The 14,535-nt window shown below is 44.9% G+C and overlaps 1 protein-coding gene across 1 annotated transcript in view; it reads left to right on the forward strand.

Annotated features, from left to right (window-relative positions):
* Positions 1-14,535, forward strand: part of LOC132295345 (SEC12-like protein 2) — a 38,507-nt gene that overhangs the window by 5,216 nt on the left and 18,756 nt on the right. Inside the window, exon 2 of the mRNA XM_059793571.1 lies at positions 9,958-10,052. Within this exon, the coding sequence (XP_059649554.1) occupies positions 9,958-10,052 (95 nt within the window). The remainder of the gene's footprint in view (positions 1-9,957; positions 10,053-14,535) is intronic.

The following is a 14,535-nucleotide window of genomic DNA, read 5'->3' on the forward strand; positions in this document are numbered from 1 at the left end:
AAAGCATCAGGTTGAATGGTAGGTCCGAGCCCAAGCAAAAAGGGTAGCGTAATGAGCCCAACACCCACGAAAGAAGGATCGGACTGAACAGTTGAACTTAGCCCATAACGCAACACTGAGAGTTAGGCCCAACGTCTAAGGCTCACATAATGAAGTCAGGCCCAAAAGGAAGAAGGCCCTAGAATAAGAGCCCTATGTAATAAGTTGGTTAGAATATTTGTAATGGTCTATAAATAGACCATACGAGTAGAGAGAAGGAGGGGCTTTTTGAGTTTTTATTTTGTTGAAGTGTAAGAATTCTAGAGAGAGAAAGGTGAAGGAAGTTCTTGCATCTTCAATTGACGCCATCTGTGGGAAGCGTTGAAGGTTGATTCTTGTTTGATCAACGTTATGTTGATTCCGATTGATTGATGATGACGAAGCTTAATTTGTAGCAGTTTAGTCCGGATCTAAGAAATTGCGGTTGGCTTTTGAGAGATTCTGGATTCTTGATTGATTCTGAGAGATTGGCGTTAGGTTTACGCAGCCGTGATCCACTCCATCGCGACTCAATCCGGCAAGCTCAGACGCTGGAAAAACTCTGATCTATCGAAGGGAAAGCAAAACTTGTAAAATTTGAGTTCAGATCTGCCGTGATTCGCGTTAGCGAGACTCCAATCTAAAGTAGAATTTACGATTCATGCCTTTGTTCCGTTCTGGAATGATGACTGGGGGTGAGAACTCCAATACGGTAGAGAATTTCCAGCAGATGAAGCTTGATGAGTTGATGAGCATGATCGAAGATCTCAGAAGAGAGAATGCAGATTTAAGGACTGAAATGCAGCGTCAAGAAGTCCCGGTGATTCCGCGACCGCTCCTGGCGGGAGAACAAGTTGCACATACCGATGCGGCACATCACGACGAGGAGGTAGGGAACAATCAGACAGATCTTCACCGCGAGGAAGTCCGGCCAAACGATTTGCCGCCAAATCCCCGTCGTATTGATGATCGTGAAGGATCAACTCATGTGGATCCACGACGTGAACAGATCAGTCGAAACGAAGCCATGACTTTTGATCCACATTAACAAACGCTCAGCCGAGGTGAAGCAATGGAGTTTGATCGTCACAAAGCTATACCTCCATGGTACAGAGAGTTCGTTGAGGACAGATCATTTGATCCGACTTATCGGCCTTCCATGGCGACGTTCGACTATCGCGGGTCAGAAAGGAGATCTGTAGATTAGAGAGCAACCGCGGGGTTCCAGAGGGAAAATGAAGCCCTCCGTTCAGCAGCTCGAATGGTTGACTCACTGTTCACTAATGAAATTCTGAATGCTCCGAGTCCGAGGAAATTTTCCATGCCCGTTTTCATTCTGTTCGACGGAACGACCGATCCGATTGATCATGTGTATCACATCCAGTTGAAAATGGCTCTGAACACTGAGAATGATTCCTTGATGTGCAAGTGCTTCCCTACAAGTCTAGCTGGACCAGTGCTCAATTGGTTCAAGAACCTGCCGAGGGGCTCAGTGGATAGTTTCCGAAGCTTATGTGATCGGTTCATAAGCCAATATTATGGAAATAAGCGTCCAGCAAAGGACATTTCAAGCCTATTCACAATGAAGCAGCATGAGGATGAGCGTCTCCAAGCTTTACCAAGAGTATGGTGATTGAATGTCACCCTTCTATGGCGGTTCAAGCATTTATACTGGCCATGACTCGTGGCACTCCATTCCACACAAGCTTGGTAGTGAACACGCTGAAGACTATGGATGAACTTAATAAAAGAGCTGATGGATTTGTGCGCTTGCAAGAAGAAGAGGCAGCAAACGCTCGGAAGACATCCGTCATATCAACAGAGGACAAAACCAAAGCAAAGATCAGACAAAAGCAGGTTCAGTCACAGCGTTCCTCGTGGAAATCTGAGAAGAGGCTCAGAGAGGAAGAGCTGGTTTCCATTGAAAGTTACCTTAGCAAGGCTGTACCAAGAAAATAAAGATAAGTTCCGACCACCTTTAACAATCAGACAACCCCTCGAACAGAGGGATCAGTCTAAGCATTGTGCATTTCATTCTGACTTTGGCCATCAGACTAACGAATGCAGGAACTTAAGGAGACAGGTAGAGATGCTGATAGCCAGAGGGGAGTTCGCAAGTTATATTCAAGGCCCGGCGGTGGAACAGAACCGACCAATGGAGCACGTGAAGAGGAATCAGAAGTCGAACTCTCACAATACGCAACCAGTCCGAATAATCAATGCGATTCACGGTCGGCCTGAGCCTACTGAGGAGTCAGATGAACTGCTTCGAACACGCCTTCGCCAGGCACGGATGAAGAGAAGGGTAGGCAGTGTAAACACTCTGCACCAACAGAACGCATCAACACAGATAAAGTTTGATAGAACAGATCTATTGCGTGTTCAGATCCCTCATGAGGACCCGTTGGTCGTTAGTTTGATAGTGGCCGAATGTTTGGTACGTAGAGTTCTGATTGATCCTGGAAGTAGTGCGAACGTCATGCCGAGGGATACATTTGATCGGCTCGAAATCAAGCCGGACCGGCTCAAATCTATCGGGAATCCTCTACTAGGGTTTGATGGAAAACGAGTGGAGCCCATCGGTACGGTGGAGGTAACAGTACATGCTGCAGAGAGGGTTTTGATGGAGACCTTTGTGGTTGTCGAAATTCATCCCTCTTACAACCTTCTGATGGGCAGAGGGTGAATCCACAGAGTTCAAGGTGTTCCTTCCACTTTGCATCAAGTAATGAGATGCCTGGGGCCAGACGGAGCCAAGGTAATCAACATTCATGGGGACCAGGTTGCAGCTAAGGAATGTTATTCAGTAACGTTGAAGTATGCTGGAAAAGGGAAAGCACCCATCCGTTCGGCAAGCCCGAGATAGCAATTACAGGAACCTCCCCCCAAGCAGAATAGGGAGGAGGAGCTAGTGGACTTGACCGAAGAACCCCTGGTTGATGTACAGATCGATCAGTTCCGACTAGAACGAACAACCAGAGTGGGGGAACGACTTGCTATGGCAGAGCAACTTGAGTTAGTTGATTTCTTGTCTCAGAACGCCGATGTATTTGCGTGGAGCCACCTAGACATGCCTGGAATCGATCCTTCCGTATCCTGTCACTCCTTGAACGTAAATTCCAATGCAAGACCTGTAAAGCAGAAGCAGCGAAGGTTTGCTCCAGAGCATAACCAGATCATAGCCGAGGAGGTTGACAGGCTACTTGATGCGGGATTTATAAGAGAAGTGTATTATCCTGACTGGTTGTCAAATGTTGTTGTTGTGCAGAAGAAGAATGGGAAATGGCGGGTGTGCATTGATTTCACCAATTTGAACAAAGCCTGTCCCAAGGATAGCTTTCTGCTGCCGAAAATTGATCAAATGGTGGATGCTACTACTGGATATGAGCGTTTAACCTTTTTAGATGCTTATTCAGGTTATAATCAGATCCCCATGGACCCTGTTGATGAAGAGAAAACTTCTTTCGTTACCGAACGCGGGACCTATTGCTACAAAGTCTTATTAGCAAAATTTTAAAAGGACAAATAGGGAAGACCGTGGAAGCTTACATTGATGACATGGTAGTAAAAAGTAAGAAGAAAGTTGACCATCTGAAACATCTATAAGACGTATTTGATGTGTTGAGGCACTACGGAATGAAGCTCAATCCAACCAAGTGCTCATTCGGCGTGAGTTCTGGTCAATTCTTGGGACACGTGGTTAATTATAGAGGCATAGAAGCTAGCCCAGCCCAAGCAGAAGCTCTGACTAAGAATGCCGAGCCGACAACAGTCAAAGAAGTGCAAACACTTACGGGACGGATCGCAACATTGAGCTGATTCATTTCAAAATTGTCAGATCGTTGCAAACCATTTTTTGACACAACACGAAGCCATGGCAGACAAGTTTGGGGGGATGAACAGCGCCTAGCATTAACTGGTTTGAAGGAATATATGCAGAAACTTCCGGTCCTGTCAGCTCCAGAACCAGGAGAAAAATGATTTTTATACCTCGAGGTATCCAGCATCGCGACAAGTGGCGTTCTGATCCGTTGTCCAGAAGGGAAGCAATATTCAGTGTTCTATGTTAGCAAAACGATGACTGAGGCCGAACGACGTTATTCAAAGGCCGAGCGAGTGATACTCTTGCTAGTGCATGCGAAAAGAAAGCTCAGGCATTACTTTGAATCCCATCCTATTATCGTTCTAACCACCTTCCCTATCAGAATAATCCTGCACAAGCCAGACCTCTCAGGAAGAATGACGAAGTGGGCCATAGAGTTAAGCTCATTTGACATAACATATGAACCCAGAACGGCAGTCAAAGGGTAAGCAGTGGCAGATTTTTTACTAGAATGTGATTCAGAAGACATGGAGGAAGACCTTCGAGGTTGCTTGTGGAGACTCTTCGTCGATGGATCCTCAAATTAGATGGGGGCAGGCATTGGGATCAAACTGCAGACACCAGAAGGTACGTCCTTAAGTCAAGCGCTCCAGCTTGAATTTAGAGCCACCAACAATGAAGCAGAGTATGAAACACTGCTGGCAGGACTTAAGCTTGCTAAAGAGTTGAAGGTCAGGAATTTGACTGTCTTTAGTGACTCGCAGTTAGTTGTTCGGCAGGTGAATGGCGAGTATGAAACCAAAGATGAAACAATGGAGGCCTATCATTCTGCTGTTATGCGTGAGGCCAAAAACTTCGAAAAAATTGAATTCATCCAAATACCGAGGAGCATAATGAAGATGCCGACTGGCTAGCGTGTAGTGCCTCGGGTTCTGGAGAAACATTGGCCAGGGTGATTCTAGTAGGAATATTAAACCAGCCATCCATTTTTTGCAGAACCTTCGGGTCCAGATCCTTGGCAAGTGAATGTTATTCCATATGAGCCAAGTTGGATTGATCCGATCATAACTTATATCATGGATGGTACTTTGCTTGAGCAAAGAGATGAGGCTAGGAAAATCAAATCGAATGTTGCAAAGTACGCCATAGTGCATGACCAGTTATACAGAAGGTCTTTTCTGGGCCGTACTTGGAGTGCATCACTCCCACAGAGGTTCGGCAGGTGCTGCGAGCTATTCATGAAGGTGTATGTGCAAACCATTTAGGGGGAAGGTCTTTAGCGCACAAAGTAATGACGCAAGGGTACTTCTGGCCGAACATGTCGCGAGATGCGGAAGAATTGTCCAGAAGGTGCGATAAGTGCCAAAGGTTCGGACCACTGATTCACCAACCACCTGAGGACTTGCACGTAATGGCCACACCATGGCCTTTTGCATAATGGGGGATGGATGTGGTTGGTCCTCTGCCAACTGCAAGAGCTCATAACAAGTATGTGCTGCTGGCTATAGATTACTTTACTAAGTGGGTGGAAGCAGAGCCGTACCTGAGCGTAACTCAGACTCATGTGAGACGGTTCATTTGGAGTAATATTATTTGCCGGTTTGGTGTTCCGAGGTCAATCGTCATGGATAATGGGACAAACCTTGACAGCAAGCAAGTAAGAGAGCTGTTGGAGGAATATGGAATTAATCAAAACCTGGCGGCAGTAAGTCACCCCCAGGCCAATGGACAAGCGGAAATCACGAATAGAACAATCTTTGCTTGTATCAAGAAGAAGCTTGAAGAGAAGAAAGGAAAATAGTTAGATGAACTGCCGAACGTCCTATGGGCTTACAGAATGACCCCAAGGCGACCGACCGGAGAAAGTCCATTCGCCATGGCGTATGGTACTGAAGCAGTTATACCGGTCGAATACTTGGTTCCGACTGTTCGGAGCTTGGCATGGAGCCGAGAGCATAACGACAGTATGTTAAGTTTTAACCTCGATATGCTGGAGGAAAAGAGAGATGCAGCGGCAGTAAGGCTCGTATCTTACCAGTAGACGCTTGCGAATAGCCATAACAAAAAGGTAAAGCACAGAGACTTTACACCAGGTGATCTGGTTATGAAAAAGAAGGTGGGGATAGTCAAAAAGATGATGCCACCATGGGAAGGTCCATACAGAATTGCAGAAGTCATAGGAAAGGGGGCATATACCCTAGAGACCATGGCCGGAAGGCTGGTTAACAAGCCTTGGAATGCTACGTCTCTGAAGATGTATTATCAATAAAAAGTTAAGAGTTTCAATGTTGAATTTTGTTCATTTTCAATTGAATACAGGCGAATGTACAAGTTTCTGAGATTTATAAAAGTAATATTCCTCTTTAAGAGATTGATCAAGTAAAAATAGCAAAGTAAGTGGCAGCTGGCACTATGAGCCGAACGCCAGGCACTTATAAAAAGCCAAGTGGCAAGTGGCATTCTAGCCGAGTGCCAGGCACTTAAGCAAAGTAAGTGGCAGCTGGCACTATGAGCCAAACACCAAACACTTGCTAAGAGATAAAAAGCTTGCTAAGAAATAAAAAGCCAAGTGGCAAGTGGCATTCTAGCCGAGCGCCAGACACTTAAGCAAAGTAAGTGGCAGCTGGCACTATGAGCCAAACGCCAAACACTTGCTAAGAGATAAAAAGCTTGCTAAGAAATAAAAAGCCAAGTGGCAAGTGGCATTCTAACCGAGCGCCAGACACTTAAGCAAAGTAAGTGGCAGCTGGCACCATGAGCCGAACGCCAAACACTTGCTCAAAAACAAAAAGTAAGTGGCAGCTGGCATTATGAGCCGAGCGCCAGACACTGCAAAGTAGATAAATGTGAAGCTGGTTATTACCACCCATGCACAGATAAAGTCAATGTTTTTGTCATCTCATTCATGATATGTTTAGAGGTTACAAAAGATAAAGTATACAGATGACATAACTACAAAGAAGCAGGAAAGTAAAATATCAGAAGAGTCCTAGCTAGCTGCCTCTGTTCTGTCAGCCTCTTGATTGTGTTGACTTGCCTCTTCATTTTCATTGGTCGTCCCATCTTCATGAGGTGGGGAGTCGAGATGAATAACTGAATCGTTTTGTTGGGGCCCAATCTCAGTAGCGGTTGAAGAAGGGACCATAGTAGACAGAGGAAGAACGTCTAGAGGCTGAACGACAGAGGGAGTTGTAGTGACTCTGGAGGAAGCAATCTCCTGACACTCATCAAAAATGTGTTCAGCAGGAGTGGACTCTGGATCAACATAGACTCCTGGAGGATCAATTTCTAGATCCTTATCAACTTCGTCCGGAGTGGAACCGGTCTGTCCGTCAGCAGGAGCACGGTCTGAGAAACCCTCTCTGTACCCCTGAGCATACCTGAGAGCCCCAACCCTTGAAAACCGAGCGTGAAGAGCCAGCATACCACCATTCACCTTGCTAATGGTGTTGAGCAGAGCATCACGCTCCTTCAGGGCTCTCTTCTTGAAGGCCATCCGAGCGGACTGTTCGTCAGCCAGAAGGCGCTGGAGTTCTGCTTTTTCATTCTTGAGCGAATTGCGCTCGGTCTGCCAAACGCTCTTCTCAAGGTGAAGGGCATCCCTTTCATCCTGAAGAGAATCGGTTTTCCTTTTCAGAGCGTCTGTCTCTTTTTCAACTTTGCCAAGCTAGACGAACAGTTTTGTGTTTTTGGTGGCGAGGATGTTATTTTCTTTATGGGCCACCTCAAGGCTGTCAGAGAACTTCCGAGCCTTGGCGTTCCCTATTTCCACCTGTTTCTGCATGGCCATCATACCGAATAGGGTCTGCAGAGATATGTATGAACACTGGTTAAACCGATTGCATGGTCAGAGGAGGTTAAGCATAAAGATTATGTGAAGATTTTTCTGATTGGGAGATAAAAATTACCTCCATGGCAGATAAGGGAAAGCGGCTGAACACCTCCTTCTGGGATAGACCTTTGGCTGTTTCAATGTCCTTGGGAGTCCACATGCTCCTGTAATATGCCATAGCAGTCTGACTATCCTTGAACATGGTCTCGTTCGGCTTCACGAATGTCCCATCCGTTCGGGCGAATCGAGGAGTCCATGGTGCTGTTGCAGAGGCAGAAGCAGAAACAGAAGCTGAAGCAGAAGCAGCAGCTGTAACAGGCCCAGAGGGGGTAGGAGAACTGACTGGGCGATGCAAGAGTGTACCCGGCCCAGAGATTCGGATCCTCCTTGTATGAGATGCATCATTAAGGTTGGCTGCACTGTCGGGATGAGGCCTTTTGTCTCGCTCTTTATCCTAAGCACCCGCAGTAACAGCAGAAGTAGTATTGACCTGAGGAGGTGCGTTCGGATTGGTAGAAGGAACGCTAACGGCAGGATCAACAGCCACTACATTCGGAATGGTGTCAGAAATAGTGGCCGAAGAAGAAGCCGAGGTAGGAGAAGAGGTTGCCGCAGCAGTAGCAACAGTGACTCGGGGAGGGTTCTTCCTCCTGCCAAATGAAGGAATCTGGAGCTGGCTCATTGCGTTGCCAAGGGCTGAAATTGCGAGAAGGTTGTCCGAGGTAAGGAGGTCTGAGCAAGAAGGAACGTCGTTCAGAACGTACTTCTTCAAGTAATTATCCCTATCCTTGCAAACACTGTAGCTCAAATCATCACAAGGAATGCCTAAGGAACGGCACAAGAAAGTACAAAACCGAGGAACACAAATTTCGCAGGGACAATCGTTCTTATGTGTTTTGAATTTCTTATACGAAGAGACAGAACACACGCCAAAGGTGCTCAGGATTGGATAATCCTCTGCAGCTGGAGAAGACCAGGCCCCCCTAACCCCTATTATGTTGTTTCTCCAACCCTTTTCAGACTTGATTGTGTCTTTACATATGGACATCTTTTCAATCGGGTAGAGGTGGTAGAATGGTTCCTCAAGTCGGATCTTATTAACCTTGTAACAGAGAAGATCTATGATATCAAGATCCAGACCTCTGTCACGAGTCAGTAGTAGCAGAACGGATAGGATCCTAAAAAAATTTGGATTTACTTGCAGAGGGGAGATCCCTAGTTTGTTGAAAACATAGCTAAAGAGAGGATGCAAAGGGAACCTAATGATGTTCAACTGAAGATGGGTAGACAAGACTGCGCCGGGAAGAAGGCCAGCACCAGTCCTGATATCCACATCTTAGGGCAGTTTCTAATTTCTATATCTGCAGGGAGATGAAGTTTCATGCGAAGAACATCTAGATCTACAGGCATGGTGAAAATGAATGAGGATTTTAAGGGAGAAAAAGTGATCTTCTAAAAGAAAAAGGCAAACGAAACTAACCTCAGAAGGAGAAAACGTAGATTACTGCAAGATCGCTGGAAAAAGGAGCTTTCGCAGAGGTTCGCAGGAGGAGATTTGATTTGATTTGACTAAAAAGAAAGAGAGGCAAGCAAAGATTTGGCTAACAACGATGCAAGATAGAGACAGTAAAAAAGGTTTGAGGGAACGTCTCTGATACTTATAAGGACAGAGTGGGCCCGAAGGTTGAAGCGTCAGGAAAACGAGTTTCTTTGGAATCTCGAAGCATCGGTTTTAGATCCGACCATCCATTTTCCCACGAGGTCTTCTTGAGCCGTTAATGTCATGGTTGGCCGCCGATAATAATTACCCCCTTATTTACTAGGGGGTAATTATGGGGGCAATTGAGGATATCAAAGATGGATTGGACCAGACCCGACCCGCGAGTAAAGCATCAGGTTGAATGGTAGGTCCGAGCCCAAGCAAAAAGGGTAGCGTAATGAGCCCAACGCCTACGAAAGAAGGATCGGACCGAACAGTTGAACTCAGCCCATAACGCAACACTGAGAGTTAGGCCCAACGTCTGAGGCTCACATAATGAAGTCAGGCCCAAAAGGAAGAAGGCCCTAGAATAAGAGCCCTATGTAATAAGTTGGTTAGAATATTTGTAATGGTCTATAAATAGACCATACGAGTAGAGAGAAGGAGGGGCTTTTTGAGTTTTCATTCTGTTGAAGTGTAAGAATTCTAGAGAGAGAAAGGTGAAGGAAGTTCTTGCATCTTCATATATATATTTCATTTTTTATTTGGAATGAGATTTATTCCTTCAATTATCTTTCATGTCAGGTGGCAAAACTTGGAACTGGAGCTGATTTGCCTTACAGAATGGCTGTGCATCCTGGAGGAGAAGGCCTTATATGTTCGTTGCTGAAAAGTTGCAGGTATTTCTTCTTTCTCTATTTTTCTGCGTGATGAAGAATTTGATTTATTAAAATAAGCTCAATTCTGGCCTTCTAGGTAATGACGTGAGGTAAGTTAATGCAAGTACATTATACTAACATTGGAACTCCGAGTATTTCCCATTTTTTTTTCCATCTTTTGTGGTGTGGGTGGGGTGGGGGGGTACTTATTCTACTAACTTGGTGATAGAAATGTAGGACATCTAAGCCATTGTTGTAGGTTTGATTTTGATTTAATCATAATATTTTTATTCTCTCTCATCTAGAGGAAATGCTATTTATTTTTATTCTCAGGATTCAGTCTGTTGAAAGTTATTATTAGTCTCTTGGTATATCTCCATAACTATTTATTGATGACAATCATTCATAAGAAAATTCAATTCAGCTAACTAGGATCACGTGGACTTAATTTGGATGGATTTCATTGGCATTAAATGTTATAATTGTTGCTTTTATTTTGCATACCAGTCCTATTCAAGTGTGCAATTCATGAAGCTCTATGCATGTTGGATAATGGTATAATAACTAAATCATATGATGGTAATATTGTGGAAATATTTTTTTTAGAGGTGACTTTTGTTTTGTCTGACGTTGTGGGTGAGTAGGCCATACGAAGGAATTACAGACTTTATATTTATCTGCCAAATTTAAAGAGCCATTTGTGCATCTCAGGGTGCAGGCCTGCCTAGTTGGAGCTGGCCACCATTTATGTTTTAAAAGCAATCTGCAAAGTTTTTTTTTCCCCCCTCAAAAGAGTTTTGTTTTTCTGTGTCATTGGATTTTTCGCAGTTGTCTCCCTGATAGATACTGGAAGCCATTTTGGAAACAGCCCCAAAGTTGCTTCAGCAGGCTTCCTATTGTTTCTAAGAGTAAAACTATAGGAATTCTATAACTACCCAGTAGTTTGCTGTTTTCTACCTTTCAAAACAACCCTAAGTAGGTGATTATTTGATGACTTTTATTTATTTCAGTATTTTTATTTAGGGTGACTGACCCTGACCTCCCTTGAGGTATGGGCTTTTCACCCATAAATTAAATTTTGTTCAATCTGTGACCAACCCCTCCGAGGTTGTTAAAAAGCCGATCAAAAGGGGCCAAAATTGCCCTTAAGTACGCTACAATGACAGAATTAACCATGCACTTAGATTATATTCGTGTCAAGAAACATTGACATGAACACGACACGATTATTACAGGGATAATACAACACAGTGTCGTAACCCATTTAATAAATTCCACCTACACCCTTTGACCTTTGCCAATATTCCACTCACCCCCCCTCTACGTTTCATAATTCCACCTACCTTCCTTGTTAATAATGGCCGTGAAAATGTATGATTTTACGGTATTGCCCATAAATTATATATTGATATTTATAGAAAGTTGTACCTAAAACTAAAAAGACCGAACTACCCTTTAATTATCTAGTACCAAGACACAAATACGAACAGAGAGAGGGGCACTCGAGAGCTCCACCTCAAGGGATTGCAGGACTGAAAAGTAGTTACGAGCTTTGCCGGACTGAACTGAGCCTCACCGGACTTGGGATTGACGAATCGTTTAGCTCTCAGTTCGGTTACGGGAACCACTCGTGCTTGGGCTCACCGTTTTTGAAGTTCCCTTGAGGTGGAGCACAAATGGCCTTCTCCATCTACATAGTCCGACCGGCCAAACTTGGAGGTTGCTGGAACTAAAGCTGGGGGACGTGGGCCCTCGAGGTTCTGTGTACTCGTCGGCGTCGATAGATGTTGAAGTTCTGTTCACCGCCCTCCACGTCGATCAACACCGAACACAACTCAATACCCAAACAACCAAACAAACCCAACCTCACATCCCTTCATCACCAATAATTATAGTCGTCGATCTTGTCGGAATATGTTATTTGCTATCGGCGCCACTGCTGGTTGGGTGGGGATGGTGGTGCCAATTACTGGGATGGAGATGGACCCGGATGGTAGTGCCGATTACGGGATGGGGATGGGCCGGATGGTGGTGCTCCAGTGGTGGTTGTTTGTGGTTGAGAGAGAGAGTGTTCATTTTTTCTCTCCATCTATTTGGGTTGCCGACTGTGGGTGGCAGTGGTATACGAAGACACCACCATTGAACGACATGATCGCGAGCATTAGGAGGTATCTGATCGCCAAGTTGACTCCGAACAACACCGCCACCGACATCGAATTGCCTTGGGATCCCAGGTGTGCCATTATAGTCACTGGTCGTTGGTTCTCCTGTTTTTTCCTCTACTGGATCAATCCCACACCGTTGCCGCATCACTGCCACCGACGTCGATCTGTTCTCGCTGTCCAAGTGTCTCTGTACTCTGCTGTTGTTCTCTCCCCTCCACAAACCTGAGTCACACTATGCCGGCTTGTATTAGGAATTGACGTTTTCTTTGTGTGGATTATAACTTTACCTTTTCTTTTTCCTAAAATTGATTTAGGTATTAGATCTCTGTTTGGTCTCTGTTTTGGGTTTGTAGCAGAGCCACTGGTAGTGGTGGTGGTAGTGGAGTTGCCGATAAAGGTGGTGGTTGCAGCGTGAACAAACTCCTATTGCCGTGGTAGTGTGGTTGATTTGGGGGTTGACTGATGATATTGGAAAAGAAACTCCAGGGGTAGCATTGTAAATTTGTATTGGTCAATGATGTTAAAGATGTCATTTCAAACATTAGAAGGGCAAAATTGACCTTGTACCTATTTTTTCTTGCTGACATAAGCACACACCGTCTGTTACTTAACGGTAGGGGGTAATTTGTTATGTAAATCAAAACCTCAGGAGAGAGGTAGAATATTGAAACGTAGAGGGGGTGCAAGTAGAATATTGGCAAAGGTTAGGGGGTGTAGGTGGAATTTACCCTTTAATAAATAAGTCAAGGCTATGAATAATGGGCTGTTAGTACGTCATGGGCCACAGGCTATAAAGGATTTTAAGAGGATTGTTACGTGGGGCCCAGGAACCAATTATCCATCTCCTTTCTGAATGACAAGCCCAGCCTACACACTATGCCTAAGCTAAGCCACGAAGATTACTTAGATAAGTCATGATTTGGGCCACAAGAGTGCACAGATTCAAAAAGAAGGGTTACTTGGGTGCCCAATAATAACCTGATTTCAGTTTCTTTTCTTAACACCAAGCCCAACCCACCTATCTTCACAGAACCCAGCAATTTTGATCATCCACAGAATCGTCTTCTTCATGGCACCTCTGCAATCTCATGGACTTCGCCGGGGAAGAGGAGGTGGATGAAACTCAGCGCTGACGAGGCTGGTGTAAGCATTGATGAGAAGGTTTTTCGTCATACTCAGTGTTGCGCTGATATATCAGAAACGTTTTTTCCCGACACTGCACTGCCAAAGGGAAGAATCTATAGATTTTCGTCTCGGGACTCTAATAGACATCGCCATGGCTTTAGATGGTCTAGAAAAGACAAACAGAAGTGGATTTCTACTAACAACCCAGGTATGTCCTCAGCTCTTCACACTCGAAGCTCTCTTACTGCTCCTCTTTGTACTCCTCCTTGTGGGGTGTTGAGGAGTGTTGTTGTTGACACGACAACAGAGAAGAGCTGTGGGTTATCAGTTATGCCTTCGGCACCTGAAGTTGAGTATGGTTTGAATACGGATGGGAAGGAAGCCTACGGGTTTGTTATTTTTGGGCATGTTGACCGAGCTGATAGTGTGTAGTTAAGGACTCACCTGAGGGGGTCACGGTCTGCATGGGGAGAGATCTTCATTTTCAGTTGTCTAATGATGAGGCTATGGCTTTGTTCAAAGAGCTCCGTTTGCGTGTAGCCTTGAAAGGCCTTAACTGCTTGCCACTTGCAGGGGTTGAGGAGAACGAGTCTGTCAGATTCATGAGTAATGGAATGGACGACTATGTTATAGATTCGGATACGATGCTTGAGAATGGAAGAGATATTGAAGAGGAGGTGACTGATGACCTGGGTTCCATCCAATAGGTTTGCTCTAATAAGCTTGCCCCTTAGTTGGAGAATGATTCTAACGTGTTAGTGGAGGAACCATTGGCTGTTGTGCGACCTGGCTGTTATGGAACGGTTGCTGATATGGGAAAGGATTGGGTAGTCGGTAATATAGGAGTCACCAGTGAGCTGTTGGGTGTCTCATCAGAGGGTAATAATGACCAGACATTAACCATCCTTCAAGTGATAGTGGAAGGAAGAGAGGTTGCAGTGACTAATGAGGTCGTGAACATGAGGCCTTTAACGTTCTGGAAAGGGGCACAGGAGGTTAAGAATCTTATCTCTTATGTCAATTATGAAGGGAGGAGAGGGGTGGTGAGGGAGAGGGGAAGGACTAGAAGCAGGAGTACAAGGAAGGGAGGAGGAGAGATAATCTTATCTGGTTTTTAATGAAGTTATGAATCATTACTTGGAATGTTCGTGGTCTCAACAACCCGAACAAGAGGGGGGTGGTAAAGGTAGCTTTAAGGAAGTGGGGGCCAGGTT

Source organism: Cornus florida, unplaced genomic scaffold, assembly GCF_030987335.1.
Source record: "Cornus florida cultivar Cherokee Brave unplaced genomic scaffold, ASM3098733v1 CherokeeBrave_3.0.0_Hap2_Chr02, whole genome shotgun sequence".
In the NCBI taxonomy this organism is placed as follows: domain Eukaryota; kingdom Viridiplantae; phylum Streptophyta; class Magnoliopsida; order Cornales; family Cornaceae; genus Cornus; species Cornus florida.